Source organism: Hyperolius riggenbachi, chromosome 6 (genome assembly GCF_040937935.1).
Source record: "Hyperolius riggenbachi isolate aHypRig1 chromosome 6, aHypRig1.pri, whole genome shotgun sequence".
NCBI classification, from domain to species: domain Eukaryota; kingdom Metazoa; phylum Chordata; class Amphibia; order Anura; family Hyperoliidae; genus Hyperolius; species Hyperolius riggenbachi.
Window position 1 is genome coordinate 381,209,138 of NC_090651.1, and position 23,079 is coordinate 381,232,216.

At 41.1% G+C, this 23,079-nt stretch overlaps 1 protein-coding gene across 1 annotated transcript in view; it reads left to right on the top strand.

Annotated features, from left to right (window-relative positions):
* The window catches only part of LOC137522299 (uncharacterized), a 58,061-nt gene extending 38,270 nt beyond the window's left edge, over positions 1-19,791 (top strand). The window contains exons 17-24 of the mRNA XM_068242330.1: positions 2,639-2,782; positions 4,016-4,153; positions 9,528-9,641; positions 11,177-11,332; positions 12,469-12,612; positions 14,772-14,909; positions 18,368-18,481; positions 19,511-19,791. Of these exons, the coding sequence (XP_068098431.1) occupies positions 2,639-2,782; positions 4,016-4,153; positions 9,528-9,641; positions 11,177-11,332; positions 12,469-12,612; positions 14,772-14,909; positions 18,368-18,481; positions 19,511-19,791 (1,229 nt within the window). The remainder of the gene's footprint in view (positions 1-2,638; positions 2,783-4,015; positions 4,154-9,527; positions 9,642-11,176; positions 11,333-12,468; positions 12,613-14,771; positions 14,910-18,367; positions 18,482-19,510) is intronic.
* Positions 19,792-23,079: the final 3,288 nt, after the last annotated feature.

Sequence of the window (23,079 nt, forward strand, 5' to 3'; positions counted from 1 at the left end):
CTCCTCTTCCACACTTCTTGCTAACTGATTTTATTCTCAGTTCCACCTGGCACTACCCTCTCTAAGCTGAGGAATAAGTGGTATTGTCATCCACATCCAATGCTGTTTTATCTACTCTGCCTAGAATTTTTTGGAAGACTGTGCCCCTATTAAAGCAGGAGAGTAACAAGTAATGAGGAGCGCTGTGACTAATTCGAAAAAGTCTGAACACCCCACTGTTGTGGGGGAGCCACCTAGAAACAACCACACATTGAGAAAAAAACAGAATTCCCGGTGTCTACAAAACACAGACTTCCTATATTCAAAAGTTTCCTGGATATATAACAACCATAGAAAATCCCTCTTATCCCCCCTTAAAATGAGTGAAAACACTGTCGTGATATGACGTGAGCCGATGAACCAAGCATCCATCCAGTCATTCACCCTGTAACACATTCCTGTGGCCACAGTAATAGGAAGCAGTGCTAGCTATATCTAGAAAGATGAAAGTTTCCAGGATGGCCATCCTTTAATCACTTCCAATTCATATATTTGAATCCACTGCTTGATAACACGGGCTCAAAAAAGCGTGCAACAATCTGCATGACTATTAGATAGTCATGGCTTGAAGCTGGTTATGCATACTGCATAAACGCACAGGGCTGGCAAAATAATAGCACACAATTAGCTTTCCTTGTAAGGAGTTGATCTCTCGGTGTGGTCTCAGCTCTTTCTTTAGCACTTTGTAGGGTAGTCTCAATATAACCATGTTCTCTAAACCTCTCCTGCATAGCATGAGCCTCCACCATAAAATCATCTTCGCTTGAGCAGTTCCTGCGTACGTGCAGGAACCAGCCAGTGGGTATTCCCCTAATCTGAGCTGGAGGGTGCCTGTGTTATCTGAGCTGGAGTTGCGGATTTCCGTCCCGAATCTGACTCAGGATTACCACTACAAAGGTGAAAGGATACCCAAAGTGACATGTGACGTGATGAGATAGACATGGGTATGTACAGTGTACACACAAATAACTAGGCTGTGTTCCTTTTTTTTTCTGCCTGAAAGTGTTAAAATATCAGGTATGTAAGTGACTGACTCAGTCCTGACTTAGATAGGAAGTGATTACAGTGTGACCCTCACTGATAAGAAATTCCAACTATTAAACACTTTCCTAGCAGAACATGGCTTCTGAGAGCAAGAAAGAGGTAAAAAGGGGAATTTCTTATCAGTGATGGTCACACTGTAGTCACTTCCTGTCTGAGTCAGGACTGAGTCAGCCACTTAAGGGGCCCATACACATAACGATTTTCCCGCCGATATACAGCCGTTTCGATCACAGTGATCGAAACGGCTGTGAAATCGCCATGCACACCGCTGACAGAACGATCGATTTACATCCGAAATCGATCATTCCCGTCGATTCCGGTCGACCGAATCCGTGCAGAAGATTTTTCTCGGTCGCGGGCGGGTCTGGAGTGCGTTGATAGCGGCGTTCGAATGCCCGACGACCAACGAAATGCAGCGGGTATACATTACCTGTTCCGGCTGGCGCGAGTCCCCGCTGTCACCGCTGTCTTCTTCTCTGCGCCGCTCCAGACCCTTCCTGCAGCTACACAGAACTTCCTGTCCCGGCAGGAAATTTAAACAGTAGAGCGCCCTCTACTGTTTAAACTTCCCCTGGACAGGAATTTCAGTAGCTGCAGGAATGGTCTGGAGCGGAGTGGAGAAGAAGACAGCGGTGACAGCGGGGACTCGCACCGTCCGGAACAGGTAATGTATGCAGGGGGGGTCGGGGGCAGCAGTGGCAGCTCCACAGAATGTGATCGGTTTCAGGCTGAAATCGATTCACAATCTGTTTGCAGTACAGGTGGCCATACGATCCCTCTCTGATCAGATTTGATCAGAGTGGGATCTATCTGTTGGTCGAATCTGATGGCAAATCGACCAGTGTATGGCCACCTTTACATACCTGATATTTACCGGTAACTCTTTCAGGCAGAGAAAGAAAAGAACACAGCATAGTTTTGTGTGTGTTAGGCACTGTACATACCCATGTCTATCTCATCATGTCACACGTCACTTTGGGTATCCTTCAAGCACATTGCCCTCTGCAGATATTAGATTGGGTAAACACACTGAAGGAACGTAGTTAATTTAGAAGGCAAGGGTCAAAGCAGGTGCTATACTGGCATGGCCAAATCACAAGCAGAGGTCCATGTAGGTCAGTCCCAGAAAGGTTTCAGTAATCATAAAGAGATTCAGTACATCACAGAGTAGAAACATAACAGAACAGACCTGCAAGGCAGCTTCCTAACTAGCCCAAGAAAGAAAACCCTGACAAACAAGAGAAAAGGCAGGATTGTCTCTAAAGAAGGACCAGTCTCCTACGTTCTCATTGGAAGGAAGAAACTGGAGAGTTCAGAAGAAATCCATTCAACCCTGGGGACAGCAGATAAAATCCATGAAGAGAGTGTCTAGTCTGAGATTTACAGCTGAACTCTATCTCAATTTGCCACATGTGCAAAATGTGTTTATATTACAGTGAGAATGGCTGCATATGGCTTTGTAAATATAATTTGCTTCCTATTCAGCTAGCATTTTAATTGTAATGTTAATAGTAGTCTTTACATATATTTACCTGTGTTTGTGTTTCCTCTTTAGTGCCAGTGAACAGTCAGGTGAGGAACGGGTTGATGTGTCCCTCATGTTTCAGCTTAGCATCTACAACTTGTGCACAACAAACAGAAGTCTTGTGCACAGGGAACGAGACCGTGTGCACCACGTATGAACTGAGTAGTATTTCAGGTAATTTGATTTTTTTATCTGGTTACCAGTAGTGTAATAGCTGATCGACCTCTAATTTTTGCATTTGTTATCAATGCTATGCGAGTGCTCTAATTACAGTGCAGGAGATTTTGGCGCAGCCGACGCCACCATAGGCCGTAATAGGAATTACTACTATAGCGGCGCTCAGTGAGTAACTTCGGCGCCGTGGAAGCTGAATTGCATCATTCCCCCACTATCCACATTGTCTTGGGAAGGGGAGGGGGAGAATGGTGGTGTTCCTTTCAGGCTGGTTTCACACCGTAAACCAGTTTTACCAATGCGGTGTGTCGTGCCCAAGGAACCGCATTGCACCATCAAAAACCGGCCTTCAGGGAACACCACAGTGTTTCCTATCTGGTCGTCGGCCAAGCAGGAAGTGACGCGCGTGTGATACGTGCTTGCTGTCACTTCCTGGTTCAGGTATGCAGACGTGCATGGAAGTGTATTGCTCTCCTCCAACTGCTCATTGTTACCAATATTGCTGCTTAGCATGGATTTATTGCTATGCTTTGCATTAAAAAAAAATGATCACAAGTCATTGCCCAGTAGCTGCATGTCTAAGCCCTAAGTTTGAAAAAAAAACTAGAATTAAACAAATAAACTAAGAGAAACAGAAAGTATCAGTACTCAAAGTATAGACATAACACCTTTATTTAAATGTTATTCCTCTTCTATGATTGGTGAGGATACCATGTTTGTAGTCTTGCTCATTTGTGCTTTCTCCTTTTCCCTCCTTTCCCTTTCCCTCCCTTCCTTCCCTCTCCCCTCCCTCCCCCTCTTGGTGTATTGGGGTTACATTAATTAAGGAATAGTAGGTTGGCCCCACCATCATTATGGTGTCTTTTTAAGTGTAATTTTAATGTATGTATGTATGTATGTCTATGTACAATATGCTGGTGCCTACTCCTCCACCACCAGGGGTATTCCCCTTTAAATATGTTAGTCACCTGTGTAGGTGTGGTGGTTAGGGGGTTGTGGCCTCCAGGTATTTAAGATCCCTTATGATGTATCACACTAGCTACGACTAAGCACCTGGTAGGGTCAAAAACGCGTCAGCTTGCATGCTGTTCTACTTTTTGCTATTTTTCTAAAGATGATTTTAAAAAAGGACTTATTTTACCCTATTCGGAAGGTGTGCGGAGGAATTTCTTTTATCATAACAAAAAAAATAATATTCTAAAGTATTTAATGATTTTGCATTTCTTTCTTCAGATCCTACAAAACCATTCTTGGAAATGGCTGGATGCGCCACACCGAACCTTTGTGTGAACTATGATGGCAACACAACATTCAGCATTACTGGGCAAGTGGTTGCGAACATCACATGCCACAACGCCACTGTTGTAAATAGTGAGTATTTGTACAGGTGGTCTACTGAAAGCCAGTAGCTCTCCTCAAAATTATATCATCACCATTAGGCTTCTGTCATACAGTTAAGAAAACAGTGCTGTTTAGCCGCTCATTTGCCGGGAGTGTGCGCCTTCCAGTTGCAAAATAATGCTACCGAAAAGGAGCATTTGCAACCACACGTGTACCAGCAGTTAGAGAGCAGAATTGTAATGTCTTCTCACACACACTGAAGGATCTAAGCCATGGAGGGAGTGCTCCAGCTTGAAAAGAGGGATGACGCCCTCTATGCAATACAAAACAAAGAGTACAGACACCAGGAGCCAAATATAGTGTAGTATGTACTGATAGTTGAAATGAAGTATGATATAGTAATAAGCTATACTCACAAAGCAGGGTTACCCCAAAGTAGAGATAGCCCGAACTTCCGATTTTGCGTTCGTGAATCTGCGAACGCCCGCAAACCGGAGAACTCGGGTGAACCACCATAGACTTCAATGGGCAGGTGAACTTTAACACCTGGAGGGGGGGGGGGGGGCATGGTGGAGTGGGATATATGCCAAAAGTCCCTGGGAAAATTAAGTATTTGATGCAGTGTAGGGTTATAATCCCTAAAGGGCAGAAATCACATTGCATTCCTAAATTGGAGGCATAAAGTGCTTTAAACATCTTGCGTGTGTAGACATGGATCAGGTAGGATAAGTATTGTACTGCTTCACACTGACCAAACTCACTGTGTAATGCACCACAAACAGCCACAGAGGGTTGTCATTAGTTGACACTCCCAGGACATAAACTGCCAGTCCTCTTGGCGGCAATGTTTGTGTAGTGATGGCCGTGCTCGTGCGTAGGTTGGTGAGAGTGCAGGCCATGATGATGAAAATTGAAAATATGGGTTTGTTTTTTTATTAATTGAAAATTGAAGTTATATATAAAATTCTACAATGTTTTTTTTTCCCCTGATATGTTACTTTGATAACTGTGGTAATTCCAGAGCTAATACCTCCTGATAAGCGCTGACCTGTACGGTGCCTTAAAGAACTTGTGCTGTGTACAAAGTAACACCTGTGCCTTCTCAAGTTGTAGTATCAGTTTTTATAAGTGTCAGGGAATGATAGGTTATTGAAAAAAAAAAACTTGCAAGTTATTCATGTATAGATTTGTTAGTAAGAAAAACAACTGTATTTATAAAAAAAAAATTCAAGCTAATAATTTCAATGATAATTTTCAAAAAAAAAATAAACAAAGTCAGCAGGTGTCAGGCTGCCAGCAGCAGAAGGCCTGCCTACCATTTGTGGTGGGGGTGGTGTCACCCAACTCTAATGCAGAGCCACGCAGTGGAGACTTGCAGGCTTTTTGGCTAAGAGAGTAACCAAGCAGCTCAGGGTGACCCAAACCACTGGGAATGTATAAGGGGATAAAAGAGACCTAAAAGCTCTCCTACTAAAAATCAATGTGAGATGTGATTTGCCTTCTTAAAACAGAAGGACATTTGCAATAATTCAGCTATAAGTAAACATTTGTGGTTACCCACAATGCACTGCTACTGAATATGCAAAGTATCTCTTTTCAATCACTTTTTGGCTAGGATTAAGTGTAGTAAGTGTGAGATGTGCACTGGTCTAATACAGTGTGCAGTCACACAAATGCAGTGAAAGATATGCACTGGTCTAATACAGTGTGCAGTCACACTGATGCAGTGGAAAGATATGCACTGGTTAATACAGTGTGCAGTCACACAGATGCAGTGAAAGATATGCACTGGTCTAATACAGTGTGCAGTCACACAGCTGCAGTGAAAGATATGCACTGGACTAATACATTGTGCAGTCACACAGATGCAGCGAAAGATATGCACTGGTTAATACAGTGTGCAGTCACACAGATGCAATGAAAGATATGCACTAGACTAATACAGTGTGCAGTCACACAGATGCAGTGGAAAGATATGCACTGGTCTAATACAGTGTGCAGCCACACAAAAACAGTGGCAAGTTATGCATTGGTATAATACAGTGTGCTGAAACACAAAAACAGTGAAAATACAGTGTGCTGGGCCCGGCACAGTTTAGTAAGGGTCAGCTGCATCAGACAGGGCTGTGTATATAATTATTTATATATATATATATATATATATATATATATATATATATATATATATATATATATATATATAGTCAGTCAGTGGCACACATAAAAACGTTTTTGGGGTGCTTTCAGCAACAAATATCAGCAAGGAGGAGCAAGCTAACATGAGCCTAACTAATGCTTTCCCTATCTCTCCAGCAATGCCTCTCCCTTCTCTCACTAAGCAGGCAGCAGACAGAGTGAGAAAATGGCTGACACTGCTGCCTTTATAAGGGGGGGGGGGTGAGGGTCCAGGAGGGAGTGCAGCCTGATTGGCTACCATGAGTCTGCTGACTGTGATGTAGAGGGTCAAAATTAAGCCCAATGACAAGGTACAGGAGGCTGGGCGAATGCCCCCATATGTTCGCGGTTCACCGCGGACATGATCAGGGGAAATCCGCGTGAACTAGTTCGCGAGCGAACCGTTCGGCCCGTCTCTACCCCAAAGGCAACCACTGTGTAGGCAGGTGGGGAGATTGGACCTGACCCACTGGGGATTAGGAAGTCACTCTCCGTAGATGAGGAAAAAGGGGTAACATCCGTCCAGCAGGGGTGGACTTGATATAGCATAGTATGGATACAGAGGTGCCAAAAGGATATAGGTATCCAAAAAGTTTAAAATATGAGGCGGCAGTGGTGCACTTACCTCCTCCAAGTAGACACAAAAATTGCCAATATGTTTGTCAAATAGAACAAGTTAATTTACATACTCTGGGGACAATGCAACACGTTTTGTGGGTTTGCTCCCACTTCATCAGGTAATAACAACAGAGTAATAGTATATGTGGTCAGTAGAAGAGCCAAGCACCTCAGACATCCACCACTGCCTCCTCATGTTTTTAACTTTTTAGATACTTTTATCCTTTTGGCACCTCTGTATCCATACTACGCCCTCTATGCAATTTTCAAAACAGATAAAGAGCTGGCACATCCAAAGTAATATCTTTACTGGTTCCATGTAAAAGCATAGGACCTGTCAGGTACTAGCAGTTGACACAAGGTGCTCTTACTGTCCAGTAAAAAAAAAAGTTGCATGTTACATCTGAATGCATGCAAGGCATAACCACTAGGGCTGGATGCTTGCAGCTGGCCGCAAACAGTTTTACAAGCTATTTAAGGGACAACGAAATAGAGAAAAAATAAATGTATACTGCATTTTACTCTGTGAGAAGTGTACATTTATCTGTTTGTAAACTTAGCAATTTTTTGTGATAGTGGTCCTTTAGGCCACTTTCACATAATGGCGTTGCGTCGCTCTCCCCGCCACATTGGCAATTAGTCTCCATGAGACAGGCCACAGTACATGCAGTGTGACGCAAGCTGTTCAGGAGACGCAGACACTGCAGCACGTTTCAGAGCGTTACAAGCTTGGCAATTGCATGGGAGTTTGCGATTGCAGTGTGGCGTGCATGCACATAACCAGAAATGGGCTCTCGAGCAATTTTCGAGTAGCAAGCTTCTCGGAATTGAAATGCTAATAATAACCTGCTGATTAAACAGGTGTGACCACAGGATATGGGGGGTTAACTTACCCAGATCATCTGCACACCAAGAGCGCTTCTGAGCGCTTTAAAAAATGCTTGTGCTTCAAAAAGCGCTTGGCTAATGTATGAGCGGGGGTCCTGCAGCATTTCTGCTGATTTCTGAGGCGATTCAGCCTCAATGTTAAGTATAGGAAAGTGGAAAATCGCTCTGATCAGAGTGATTTTCCAAGCGTTTTTGTTACAGAAGCTGTCCAGTTACAGCTCTACTGTAACAAAAAATAAATAACGCTACACCAAAACACTCCAAAAATCGCTAGGCATGATTAGAAAATCGCTAGGCACATGCCTAGAATCGCCTAGGAAAATCACTTCAAAAAGCGATGAGCATTTGCAATTGCGCTAACGCTTTTTGGTGTGCACAGGCCCTCACTCTTACTGGCTTAAAGTAATCTGCCTCAGTCCTTAGCAACTAAGTAGTCTTTTCTAGATATTTGTTACTAGGGTCAGTTAAAATTGCAAAATTCTGATTACTCAAATCCTAATGGAATTCTGAACAAGTTCTGAATTTTGTTATTTTAAGTTTGCTTTGCAAAATTTCAAAAATATAATTTATTTCAAACAGGGATGAGCAAAAATGACGCCAGTGCAAATGTACGCATCGTAGTTCGCATCTATGCATTGTAGTTCGTAGACTACGCTTATGAATTTACGTGTAGCGAAGTACCAGTACACGTAGCTTATGCCCACTATGCGTAGTTAACATGTGTATTACGTAGTGTACTACGAATGCGCTACTTGCGTCTAATTTTCCGTGTGCGATTGTATGCTTACAAATTTACGCATTGGAAAGGGGAATGTACGCATAGAAGAATTCCCATTATAAGCATTTAAAGAGGAATTAATGTGTAAAATGTTCTGCATGTGGGCATAAGCATCCGCATACATTACGCTTCGCACTACGCGTAATTGCGCATTTTAACACGTAGTCTACGAAATGCATACAAAACCAATATTTCAAAGCCGTAGTTTGGCGAAGCGTAATTGCGTGAAACTACAAGTAGTTCTAGTGTAGCGAAGTTGACTGACTACGACCATCCCTGATTTCAAATATATTTATGCACTAACCAGAAGCTTAAATGTGGTTAGTGCAAAGTTAGAAAATATGTTAGCAATAGGTTATAATTTCACATACAGTTTTTCACATTTTCACATAGACTTTCTCATTTGTTTTTCTTGAGGATGTTCCAAAGACAGTTTTCACTAATGGTCAAAAAAAGGTTAGTGCACCACACCAGTTTAATGTAATGTAACTCTTGGAATTGAAATGTCAGAAATCGATGAATTTTGAATTCTGACTTTCAACTCGAAAATGTGAAATTCCGATGCGGAAGACATAATTTGGAAATGTTTAAAATTCATGTGCTTGTCCTTCATTGTCACAATTTACTGACTTAATCATCTATACCAGTGATGGCTAACCTTGGCACTCCAGCTGTGGTGAAACTACAAGTCCCATGAGGCATTTCAATACTCTGACAGCTCTAAGCATAACTCGGGGAGGCAGAGGCATGATGGGATTTGTAGTTTTGTCACAGCTGGAGTGCCAAGGTTAGCCATCACTGATCTATACCATTAATTGTTTTCTGACAATATACAGTCATTTTTTGTATCCACTAACTTATTTTATCCATAAACTATGAAAAGCTAATTTCTACAATAAAAGTTAAAAAAGATATACACATTTAACCTGATTTTCTATCTTCCAGGTAATGTTCTCACCTGTATCAGTTGTAGCACTGATTCCCAAACTTCATGTACAGGATCGTCGATCACATGCCCTACTGGGGATGTCTGCACCTCTACCTATACCAGGACTAACAGTATGTACATTTTAGCATGCTATTACCTGTTTGCCAGTTTTACACAGTGTAGCATAATCTGCTCATCTCTAAATAAGTTTTAGCTTTTTGAATCTAAGGCCTCTTTCACAGTAAGACGTTAAAGTCGCATGTAGGAAAATGTTTCAACGCAGACTAACGCACAGCAATACTAAGTTAAGTTTAATTTTTTTAAAATGTAACGCACCCCCCCCTTCCTACCCACCCATACCCTATCCACCTGAGACACTAGCAGATCCTTTTGGCATATCCAAATCTACCTGGAATATTTCCAGGACTGTGACTTGGTTTCCCTGCCGAGAACATCTATATAAACCGGTTCCCAACAAATACACTAGACCATAATACCACAATGGCACAACACATTTCTCATTCTTAACCTATTATGTCTAGGTTAACCTGCTCCATAGTGAACATAAGTCGGATTACCTACATCCTCCCGATTCCAAGTACTTCACTGGTTCTCGAAATTATTATAATATATTTCTTGATATTCTGACACTTCAGATAAGTTTAACTCATGATAAATGTTACCGATAGAATTTATGTATACTCAGCCTTTGTAATGTTCTTTTCTGTTTTTCTGTTGTTGAAGCAAAATGAACAATAGTCTGTTCAAAGATTATAATGGTTGAAAAATGTTTAAAAAAAAAAAAACAATAAAAACTATTGACAAAATTTTTTTTTACCGCATGTTCCGTTTTCATTCCATAGTCAATATCACTGTGCAACGAAAGCGGCGCACCAAGAGACGCATAAAGAAAGGCGTCATAACACTTAAAGCGGAATATAACCCTGCATTTCAACTTTGCTCTAAAACATTATTTACAGTATATTATATGCAACCGGCATTTTTTTACTAGACCAGCATTGGAAGGGTTACACAGTGCTTTAATGTTCCTGGAGATTTCTGCAGACGCATCCGAAGCTGACGTAGATACATTTTGTTTACATAAATGTATCTAAGTGTTGAATGTGACTCACCTCTCTCACTGAGAAGGAGTTGGAGGACAGCCAAAGAGTGTGTAACATGTCTCAATAGATACATATAACTAAATAGAATGTAACAATCTGAACTTCTGCATATCTCTCCATGAAACTTTAAACCTCTGTGTTTAACCCTTCCAATGCTGGTCTAGTAAAAAAAAATGCTTTTTGCATATAATATGCTGTAAATAATGTTTTAGAGCAAAGTTGAAATGCAGGGTTATATTCTGCTTTAATGCAGTGTTAAAGAATGCACAATAACGTCCAAGTTAAAGTCTATATGCGTTGCGTTAGGGCCGCGTTGTGCGAAGTTAACGTTGCACTGAAACACAATGTCCTACTGTGAAAGAGGCCTAAATCAAAGAATAGTTTAGAATAGAAAACACTCTTTTATATGATGGGGGAATCAAAGTGAATTAAAAGAAAATACTTCAGCATGATCAAATGACTGAAGATGCATGAATGATTAAAAGGATGAATATACCAGATCATTAACTTTTTCTCTTTCATGTTCTAATGATTTTATTTAGTTCTAGCATCTGGCCAAATATCCTGGACATTGGTGAGGGGATGTGGGCCATTAGCAGAATGCAACCAGCCCGTTACTCTGAGTAACCAGTTCACAACAGTCAGCATGAACACCGGCTGCTGCACAACCGATAACTGCACCCCCGCGGAACCTGCAGGCAAGTATCTCGCTACACCTTGTATTTGACTACCATTAGAGAAAGTAGACAGCACCCATTATTGTCCCACATTGATCAATTCTCCAGCAATGATTGGCGGATAACCACATCACAGATCTAATGGGGGATTTCCAATCCTCTGATTGGCTGATTATTATCATGTCTCACTTTTCCTTTCTGTGTAGGTGACTGGGACCAGACAATCACAGTTACAAATCAATCACCTTTGTGCTTCTCCAAATGATACAATTATTTTTCACATTTTTTTCCTTCACAGGAAATTTGGTGACATTGTTTGACGTCTTTATAATTTTCTCATAAAGTCAGAGTCCTAGACTTAGAAGCAAACCAGAAGTAAAAATAAAGGGATTAGAACAATTAATAATAATCTGAACATTTGTATAGTGCTTTTCTCCTGTCGGACTCAAAGCGCTCAAGAGCTGCAGCCACTGGGATGCGCTCAAGAGGCCACCCTGCAGTGTTAGGGAGAGTCTTGCCTTGAACTCCTTACTGAATAGATACTTGACCTAGCCAGGATTCAAACCCTGGTCTCCCATGTCAAAGGCAGAGCCCTTAACCAGTACACTATCCAGCCACTATCCAGCAATTACTGTTTATATAGTCTGAATCAATAATAGGACTGTCCATAGGATTATTTGTGCATTTTGTTGCAATGTAGTGATATTGTCTGTTGTGACGCAACACAACGGACTCTGTCTGTAAAGGCTGTTATCTGTTCCCTGAACTTACATGTGTTTTTCTCAGCTACAGAGGAGATTACAACCTCAAATAAGTTATCAGTTAAAAATAACCTGTGATGTGAGCCCCCCCTAAAAAATAGAGCCTACAATTTAGAACCCTTAGTTTGAGAAAAGGGGGGAAAAGGAATGCAGTTAAGATCTAAGAAGGATTCAGACTGTACATATAAATGCTTATGTCTTTATGTTATATACCACTTCAAGTGTTCTTTAATGTAAACACAGTACCAAAATGTCACTGCAATTTCCTGCTTACTGGATCTGGATACTTACAAACTTACAATGATTGTGTGTGGTTTTGAAAACATAAAATACAAGTTATTCTTCTTAGTAGCATTTTGCGTTGATCTAAATGTTTTTTGTATGTTTTCTTTGCAGTGGCCGCTATTTCTACAGTAACTAATGGTCTGTCGTGTCCAGCATGCTTCAGCTTAACAAGCACCGTATGTCTGTCAGACGTGATAACTCAGTGTACGGGGACTGAGAACGTGTGTGCCTCATACTCCATGAGAAATACATCAGGTATTCCTCTATTTGTTTTGTGAATATTGTAGCTGATGAACCTTGGCGTTTGACTTTCAAAGTTACAGAAAATATGTTTTTGCCTGCAGTTTTTATTTCTTGTGGGTACTGATTACCACAGGTTACTGTTCAACCCCTTCTCGACTGCCTAACGCCAATAGGCGTGTCGGGAAGGTGGCAGCCCCAGGACCACCTAACGGCGAAAGGCGTCAAGAGCGGTGGGTGGAGATTAGGGGGGATCGCGTGCACCAATGGGGGTGCACCCCCGCTTGAGTGACGGAGTGGAGGTCTGTAAATGGTCGGCTGCTGGCAATTGCTGCTAACTGACTGAAAAAAAAGAAACAGCTACTTCTTTTCTTTGTACAGCGCTGTGATCTAATGCAGCGCTGTACTTGGGACAGCCCTGTCACTCGGCTGTCTCCTGGAAGGGAAAAACAAAGGATCGTTCCTATGAGAGACGATCCTGCTTGTCAGAAAAGGGGCACGGTCCATTTGGGTGCTCAGTTATATGACTCTGCAGCATGATATTAAAGCGCGGAAGCCTGTGGTCCTTACGTGGTTAATAAGAACAAAATGGCACATTTCATGAAATAAAAAAGTTTTTACTACTTTTTCTTGAAGTCTTTCTAGACTGGGGCTTTGAAAATCTTAGAATGAGTAATCAAGAAGAAGAAAAAAAACTTTATTTGCATGTACTCGACTACTTAGGAACAACCTTTTTTTCAATTTAGTACTTTCTGATCACTGTGATTGGCTCGCAGTAATAAGGAGGCACAGATTGGAGGGGGGGCAAGGAGTCACAAAGGGGGATAGTGAAACCCCTCCCACAGTGTGATGTCAGGGCCATGGTCCTGAAAGTTTCCTGTGTGTGAACCTCTTTGCATTGTGCGAAATAACAGCTTTTTCAAACTACCAAGGAAGCTGTCAGGCTTGGCGAGATATCTGCCCACAGCTCAGCTCCTATGACCCAATCTATCACCACCTTCTTCACCCTATGTGGCGTGTCCCCGCTTGAACAGGAGGTGATGAAATAACACCTGCCTGACTTTGGTTACATCCAGGCCTTGTAGGGGCAATGTATAGGAGCTGAACATGGGGTGAACTAGATAACTCACCAGAGCCAAAACAGGAGACAAAGAGCTAAGTCCAGTAACAATCTGAGATCATACACATAAGATCAGAGATATCAAAGTACGCAGGGAACAGGCAAATTCAAAGTCAGACAATCCAAGGTAGGTCCAGGCAGAGATCAAGAGTAGTCAGGTTCCAGGCAAAAGGTCAATACAGGCGGCAATCAGAGAGTAATTGGTTTCCAGGCAAGGGTCAATACAGGCAGCAATCAGAGATTAGTCGTTTTCCAGGCAAAGTTTGGTACACAAGCAATATCCAAAATATACAGGAGAGCACCCAGCAATAAGCAAACAGCTAAAGCTATCACGGGCAGTGAAAGAGTGCACTCAGCAGGTTTAAATACTCCAAGCAACAAATCAGATGCCGGCCACATGCACACAGGAGCCAATCCCATGCATGCAATAATACTGTTCAAGTGATAGCTGACAGAGGGATCAGCTGACACAGCAGATCAACACATTTCAGCTGACTAACTTGTCAGCTGACATAAAACATCCTGCCTATTTGTCAGCTGACTAACCTGTCAGCTGACACTACCTCTCTCGCCACCTAAGATCATACTGCGGCTGAGAAGAGCGAGACACCCGTCCACCGTTATGCGCATGCTCGTCACCAGCAGGGAACAGCTGCCGACACCCGGAAGTGGAGATCGCAGCTTGATTTTCACCTCAAGCGGCCGCATCACAGGAACCTGAGGGTGAGATTCTAACAGAAGCAATATCTCTTGCTGTGCATAGAACTCCCAGTAAACTAGCATTCCATAGAGATTGCTTGGCAGGACTAAGGATATTGTCACTAGTGATACATTTCAGAATGTAACTCAGGGAGAGGAAATATATAACAATGGGCAAACACTGACTAAATAATCTATAAATGAATATTGTAAAAAAAAATAAAAAAAAATAATAATAATAATTTTACTATCAATTGCATTATATGTGTTGCAGTTCCTCTTTAATATAAATAAATAAGACATGTAGATATTGACTGTTGTTTGTTTATAATTTAATATTTTATGCATTTTTCAGTGACTTTGGGACCATACTTGCTTATGCAGGGATGTGCCACAGAAAACGTTTGTGTGGCCAATAGCGGGATTGTGTCAACCATCACTAATGGACCGTTTTCTATGAATATCACATGCCTGAACGCCACAATTATCCCTAGTAAGTATATCTAAAAAAATAAATACAAAATACATGGTCTGTTTATGTTGTTGCTGCATAAAGAAGTATCTCATTTACTTTGAAAGCATTGCATTATATTCCAAATAACAACTGCTGCTAGTAGTAGTAGCAATTTGTACAAAATTAAAGAGACACTGAAGCGGAAAAAAAATATGATATAGTGAATTGGTTGTGTACTATGAATAATTACTAGAAGATTAGCAGCAAAGAAAATATTCTCATACTTTTATTTTCAGGTATATAGTGTTTTTTCTAACATTGCATCATTCTATAATATGTGCAGATTACACAACACTCAGCATTCAAAATGAGTCTTTCAGAGCAGCCTGTGAAGTAATGACCTCTCCTCTGTCAGAGAAAAAGTAAATAGTCCAGGAACAGTTGAGATAATAAAAGTCAGATAACAGCCCTCTCCACGAGTAATTTAGTCGGAGAGCTTAATGGCTTGTTTGCATAGAGATAACAACTGGAGTTTCTCAACTCTTCCTGTACTGGAAACAATTACACTGATGTAACTGATCTTAATGTTTTATTTCTTAGCTGCGCTACACATACAAATCATAATATCATCTTTTTTTTTCGCTTCAGTGTCTCTTTAAGAGAAATAATAGAGATGTACATGTGGTGTTGTTGTAATAAATTATCATGTAATATATATGTATACACACACACACGAAGACTGGAGCTGTTGGTGCTTTCTCATTGTTTACTGTTATTTTACAAGGACGCTCAGGAGGCAGAGAAATATGAGACAAGGAGAAAACTATGCACTGGGAAGGTTGTTTTTAGTTACTGTAATATCACTTATTATTTATTGCAAAAATGAACACATTAGGTACATTTTTGTGAGCTTTGCTCAGTGCTGGAAGTGGATCCTAAGGGAGCCTAACACACAGTGTCAGTTCTCACTATGCTGGTCTATGGTATGCTTGCCATGTCTGCTTTGATCATCGTCTACAAATGCCACCACACAAATACTCACGTGTACCCCGGTTCTGCTGATGACGACTCCTCCGCTTGGTCCCGGTAAACAGATCAGTGCCATACAGAAGCAGGAGGATTTCCATTGGATTGCAAAAGACCAATTCAAATCCTAAGAACAGGGTGGATTCTCATTGGTTCATGGTGGACCAATGAAAATTTTCCCTGTTGCTAGGGATAATTGGTCTGTTGTAATCCTGTGAGAAGCCCCAGAGCAGACCCAGCCTGGGGTCCCCGCCGGTGCAGAGGCCGACCTCGTGGTTGTCCTTACTGCGCCTGCATGAAGCACCGCTGTCAATCAAGTCCACATTCTCCGCAGCATACTGCGCAGGCACAGAACTACTGCACCCGCGCAGTACGCTGTGGACAATGTGGACTTGATTGACAGAGATGCTGACACAGTAAGGACTACCTTGAGGTTGGCCTTTGCACCAGTGGAGACCCTGGGCTGGTGGCTACAATTGGAGATGCGGAATGGGACATGTCAGGTGCAAAGGGCTGGAAGAAGCCCCAGGTAAGTAGACCGGGGGGTACTTCATATTGCCTGATGACTCCTTGTCAATCCTGATATAGGTGTATAAACACAGAGTAAACCTGCTATGGGCTAAATAGAGCTAAAACTTAACTTTTATTACTTCAAAGTACTAATCTTAAACATGCTGCCTAGCATTAATGAACAATTCCTAATTAATATTGTGGGAACTCTGGTAAGTATGTGAGGAGGTAAGTCCTTATTCCCTAAACATCATTACATATTTTGACAGTAACACCCCCCCCCCCCCCCCACCAAAATCCAACATGTTTCACTTCCTTAATTGGAAGCTTCATCAGGGAAAAAGTGCCAAGTGCAAGAGTGCAATAGTGCTAACGTGCAAAATCTACATTATATACTAAATAATTATTTCATGAATACAGCATATAAGCAATTTTCAGCTCCTTTAAGGTGTCCATGGTGCAACACTTAGCAATACTATCAGATTTTTGATAAGATCGTTTAAAATAAAAAAAAAACATATTCAGTCCACAGCAATAAAGAATCCTACTTGTGATCATATCTAAATCAGTTCCGATTGATTAAAATCTGCTATGAAGATTGACAATGTAGGTAAATGTTGTAGGATTAATGGGCATCTTTAACCACTCTGCGACCTCCTAACGCCAATTGGTGGCTGCAGAGTGGCTCTCTCAGGACTGCCTAACGCCAAATGGCGTCATTTCGCGATGCACAACATTAGACTGGAGCTCGTGCTTTCACGAGTGCGAGCGTCCATAAACAAAAAGAGCCGGCTGCAGTGATCAGCCTGCCAGCCCACGATTACAGCTGGCAGGCTGTTTTACCTCTATACGGGGGGAAATGTATGTATATAGCACTGCGATCTTCCGCCAGCCTTGTCACTTAACTGTCCCATGGTGGGGCTCACAATCTAATCCCTGCCATAGACATATGTCTATGTATGGATCATGTGACAAGAAAAAGAGGTAAAATTGATTTGGGTGCAGAGTTGTATGGCCATGCAATAAAGCGTTAAAGCCGCAAAGTGCTGAATTGTAAAAAATCGCCTAGTCACTAGGGGGGTAAAAACTGGTTTTCAAGAGGTTAAAGTGGTATAACACTGAAATCTCAATTACAATGTAAAGCATTTTATACAGCATAAAATTAATACTAAAAAAACAATATAATGGTTTTCAAGTTACTGGAAGGGTTAATTTTACTTCACTTAACCTAAATGGTTGCAGTTGCCATACCAAAATGATCAGATTGACCTGAGCTTAACTAAGCTGTGTAAATTCCAAATGTCTTGTGCTGTATCCGGAGGGAAGAAGAGAACTTTCTCTACTTTGCTTGCACAGCAGTTAACTAAAAGACAATCTGACCATTTGGCCTGCAACCAGTAATGTAATCAGTTAGCATCAGTAAAATTGTAAATATGCCTTCAAGTGACATTAAAACAGCCTTTTTATGTTCCATATTTTTTTTTAGTTGTATTTATGTTTTAGAGCAAAAAGGTGTAGGGCTTCCATGCCACTTTAATTACCAAGTAGATGGTAGAAAATTGCAAACAGATCATTTTGAAAATTGTGAGTTCTAATCACTAACACACCTTGAAACAGTTTACTTCAAACTTTTGGAAGAAGAACTGGAACCAAACATGGGCACGAGCGAAGAAGTTGCTCAAATCCAACCGTGAGATTATGTATTTTGGGCACCATTACACTCTTGCTCCGATTTTAACCCAATTTTGCTCATTATGGCTGTAAGAAACTTACCTCTGTGCCACCTAAGCTGTCTTCTCTAGATGTTTGCCACCGTTTACTTTATTCACCAAGTTACCAATGCCAATAATTGTATTCTGCTAATATATGCTAATCTTGTATCCATGAATTCTAAAAAGCTCATTTGTACAATCACAGTTAAAAAAATGTATAAACATTAAACCTGTTTTCCTATTTTCCAGAAAATTCTCTTACCTGTATTAGCTGCAGTGCTGCATCTGAATCTCTGTGCATAGGAACGCCAATTACTTGCCCTACTGGGGACGTCTGCACATCTACCTATACCAAGACCAACAGTATGTACATTTTAGATTTATTATTACTTTTTTACTAGTTTCATACAGATTAGAAACATCTGTTCCCCTCTATTTTTTAGAATTTAGATCTAATTGTCGGACAAGAGTAAAAATGCCGATATTCTTTTTGTATTCACAAAGTCAAATTCTACTTTCAAGTGAAAATGCCTTTGATAAGTCATTTTGTAGTATATTTATGATTTTTAGCAATTTTCCCCTTAAAAGGTGTGATTTTTTGCAGGTTTTTTTTTTGTGTGCTATTTTTAGCTTTAATAGCCCATTCACACTAGATAGTTTTGCCGGCGATTTCGGCTAAACGCTCAAGCGCTAGCACTTTTTAAAGTGCTAGTGCAATAATATCTTATGGGCCTGTTCTTACTTGGGCGATTTGCATTAATCACCAGCAATTAACGCAAATCGCCAAACGCAAATTTGCAGCCTGCACCATTTTCAGGCGATTTCCCGGCGATCGTGTTACAGTGCTGTAGAAGTACTAAACGCGATCGCTAAAGAATCGGCAAGTGTCAATAGCAATTTTTTTTACGTTCAACGCAAAAAAATGCCTGAGCAAAACGCTAGCAAAAGCACTAGCGTTTTGTGTTTTACAAGTGTGAAAGGGCCCCTAAAGGTGATTTGCTTTTAACTCATTAACAGCAATTAGGTAAAAATTCTAGCAATTTTTTTTTTGCAAAAAATTACATTGTAAAAATACAATATATTTTTGTGATTATATTTATGAAGTGGAAAATTGCATTTTCAATGCTTAAATGACTGTTACGAAAATTCACAAGCAACACTGTTGATGGAATGGTTAACAATAGAAAAGGGTACTTTTTAATATTGAATAGGGAAAGAAGGTTATGGTAAAGGTGAAGAAGATTCAATCTAATGAATTAAAAGAAAATTATCATGGACAAATTATTTTAGACAGATAAAGGCATATATGGATGTTTATGATAAGAATAATGATGATAAAAAAGTATGGTAAATAACTTGATATTTCTCTTCATTTTCTAATAACCTATTCAGTTCTATCATCTGGCATTACCTCCTGGACATTGGTGAGGGGATGTGGGCCATCAACAGAATGCAACAAACCCGTTACTCTGAGTAACCAGTTCACAACAGTCAGCATGAACACCGGCTGCTGCACAACAGATAACTGCACCCCCGCGGAACCTGCAGGCAAGTATCTCACTTCATGTTGTATTTTACTACCATTAGAGAAAGTAGACAGCAACCATTACTGTCCCACATTTAGAGAGGATCCAACAACATCACCGATTCATCGGTTGAATGCTTTGAACTGATGTCTCCTTTTTGCATTCTGTATAAGGGGACTGCGACCAGCAATGGGTACAAATCACTCAGGCCCCTTTCACACAATATCCATTGCATCTTGGCGCAATAGACAATATCATCTCACCAAAACGCAGTGCAACTATATTTAAATTGCGCTTTCACACTTGCATGTTTGTGGTGCTGTGCAATGCACCCCATTAGAATACCCCTCTGCATGCAGTGCATTGCCGGGCAAAGTTTCTGGATCTGCAATAGGGATGCTCATTCGGATTTCACGGAATTGAAATTTCCGAATTTCCGTTCGGAAATCTGAATTTCCGATCGGAACTCGGAAATCGGAACACGAAACTCGGAAAATGGAACTCGCAAATCGGATTTCTGCAGAAATACTGCATTACTGCAATTCGGTAATTTTAGTCCAATCACAGAACTCGAAATCAATGGACCAATCAAAGAATGCAGAAACAACTCAAAAGTATTTGGCCAATCAGAGAATGCAAAAAATGTAAAAAACAAAACAAAAAAACACTACTCGGAAATCGGAAACCGATCGGAAATCGGATTTCTGTAGAAGTACAGCATTACCACAACTTGGTAATTTTAGCCCAATCACAGAATTAGGGAGCATTGGACCAATGCAGAGTCAACCCAATACAATAATACAATACAATAACATTTCTACAGCGCTTTTCTCCCATAGGACTCAAAGCTCTTAGGCTCTCTCAGATTCAGTAATTGGTAGTAGAATGAAGTATTCACACAACAAAAGTTATATTTAGTTATATAACTCGGAAGTATTTGGCCAATCAGAGAACACAAAAAATAACCCCCAAAAAAACACTACTCGGAAATTGGAAACCAATCGGAAATCCGTGAAATCGGTAAGCAGGATTGGCGGAAATCGGAATTTCTGCAGAATCGGAAATCAACATTTCTGACCATCCCTAAATTTTGCAACAGATGAAGTGTGAAAGAAGCGTTGCCATTGAAATACATTAGATGCGGATAAATACAAAACTCCACATGAATTCCAGTAAGTGTGGATGGGGCCCAAATAAATTGATTGTGTGCTTCACAAAATGCCAAAATCGATTTCTACCAAAATATACAAGGTGACATTTTGTCTTCACATGGTCTCGCCATGATGTTCCTTGGAAATTTGGTGACATCATCATGTCTGAGGACTTACCAGCATCCTAGGGGTGTATGCACTAAATTGCGTTAATCACAATTGCGTGTGTAAAATCTTGCGCATGCTGAGTAGAGCGTAACGCATTGCATGTAATATAGTCCATTTTCTCTACTCATTGTGTGGTAAGGCTTTATGCATTAGGATTACTCAAGTTTAGTGCATCGACCCCTAGACTTTAAAGCAAGCATGAAGTGAAAATAAACTGATGATATTTGTACCTGTAGTCCTAACTCTTAGGGCTCGTTCCTACTAGAGGTGTTTTTGGCCTTTTTTCAAGCCCGGGTGATTATTAAACGCTTGTGCAATGCATCTCTATGAGAAGGTTCATATCAGCGTGTGGCGCCCGCTTTGCAGTCTGCAAAGCGGTGCTTGGATGATTTTTGAGGCAATTCCACCTCAATGGAAGGTATAGGAAAAATGCGAAACGCTCACAAAATCGCTTTGTGCAGCGATTGCGTTCAAATCTTTAAGAATAAATACATTGTATTTTTTCTTTTCCGTGTCAAAGAGTTCAGTTCCTGACTTGAGTCAGGGAGTTAATAAAAAAAAATAAAACGCTTGGGAAAAGTGCTTCTAAAAGCGCTTTTCACTAAAACGCAATGCCCACCCAAGCACCTGGAATCGAAAAAAAAAATTGCATAAAGAAAAAGCCCAGCGCAGACGGAACTCAATGTGAACGAGCCCTAAATAGGACTCTGCTGGAATGCCATAGTCTTATTTTCTATTTACACGTGAAAATTGACATTTGATGTTTTGACCATCTCATGTATATAACAGTAGTTGTTTAATGTCTCTCAGCTCCCATACAGAAAATATTGAACTACTAAACTCTTTGGCCGTTATCCAATTCACTTTCTCTCCCACGTTTTCTCCTAAGAAATAATTTTTCATCTTCTGTTTAAAATAACCTTTCAGCACTTTGCAATTGAAAAAATACCCAAAAAGTAGGTGAAACGTACCATCAAAATTATTCTAAGTATTTTTTTTTGCCTGCTGGTGACTTAACTGGCATCTTATTGATAATGTGTGAAAATATTACCTAGGAGAAAACAAAGTAAAAAAGCATTGCATATGGTCCGTGCACCTGCACGTGTTTCTCAGCTGCAAAGGGGTTTATGCCCTCTAATCAGTGAAAGATGACCTACAATCTGATTGCAGAAAAAAAAAGCATGGAGAATTTTAAAGGATACCCGCACTGACATGTGACATGATGAGATAGACCTGTGTATGTACAGTGCCAAGCACACAAATATAACTAGGCTGTGTTCCTTTTTTTCTTTCTCTGCCTGAAAGAGTTAAATATCAGGTATGTAAGTGGCTGGCTCAGTCCTGACTCAGACAGGAAGTGACCACAGCGTGACCCTCACTGATAAGAAATTCCCCTTTTTACCTCTTTCCTGCTCTCAGAAGCCATTTTCTGCTAGGAAAGTGTTTTAAAGTTGGAATTTCTTATCAGTGAGGGTCACACTGTAGTCACGTCCTGTCTGAGTCAGGACTGAGTCAGCCACTTACATACCTGATATTTAACTCTTTCAGGCAGAGAAATAAAAAAAGAACACAGCATAGTTATTTGTGTGCTAGGCACTGTATATACACGTCTATCTCATCATGTCACATGTCACCTCGGGTATCCTTTAACCCTAAGGGCACACGCGCTTTGTGATTTTAAATGCTCTTGCTAATATAATCCTATGTGTGTGCTCACACCGGAGTGATGTGATTTTGTAAAAATCCCCCATAGCATTGCATTAGCAAGAGCTTTTAAAACCTCTAGTGCTTAAAAAGCTCCTATAGTGGGAATTAGCCCTTAACCTCCCTGGCGGTAAGCCCATGCTGAGCACGGGCTATGCCGCCGGGAGGCACCGCTCAGGCCCCGCTGGGCCGATTTGCATAATTTATTTTTGCTGCACGCAGCTAGCACTTTGCTAGCTGCGTGCAGTGCCCGATCGCCGCCGCTACCCGCCGATCCGCCGATATACGCGTTGCCGCAGCTGCCCCCCCCCCCCAGACCCCGTGCTGTGGGGTGGATCGGAGTCTCCTTTGACGTCACGACGTCTATGACGTTCTTTGAACGGGATCTCCTGATCTCCGATCGCCGCCGGCG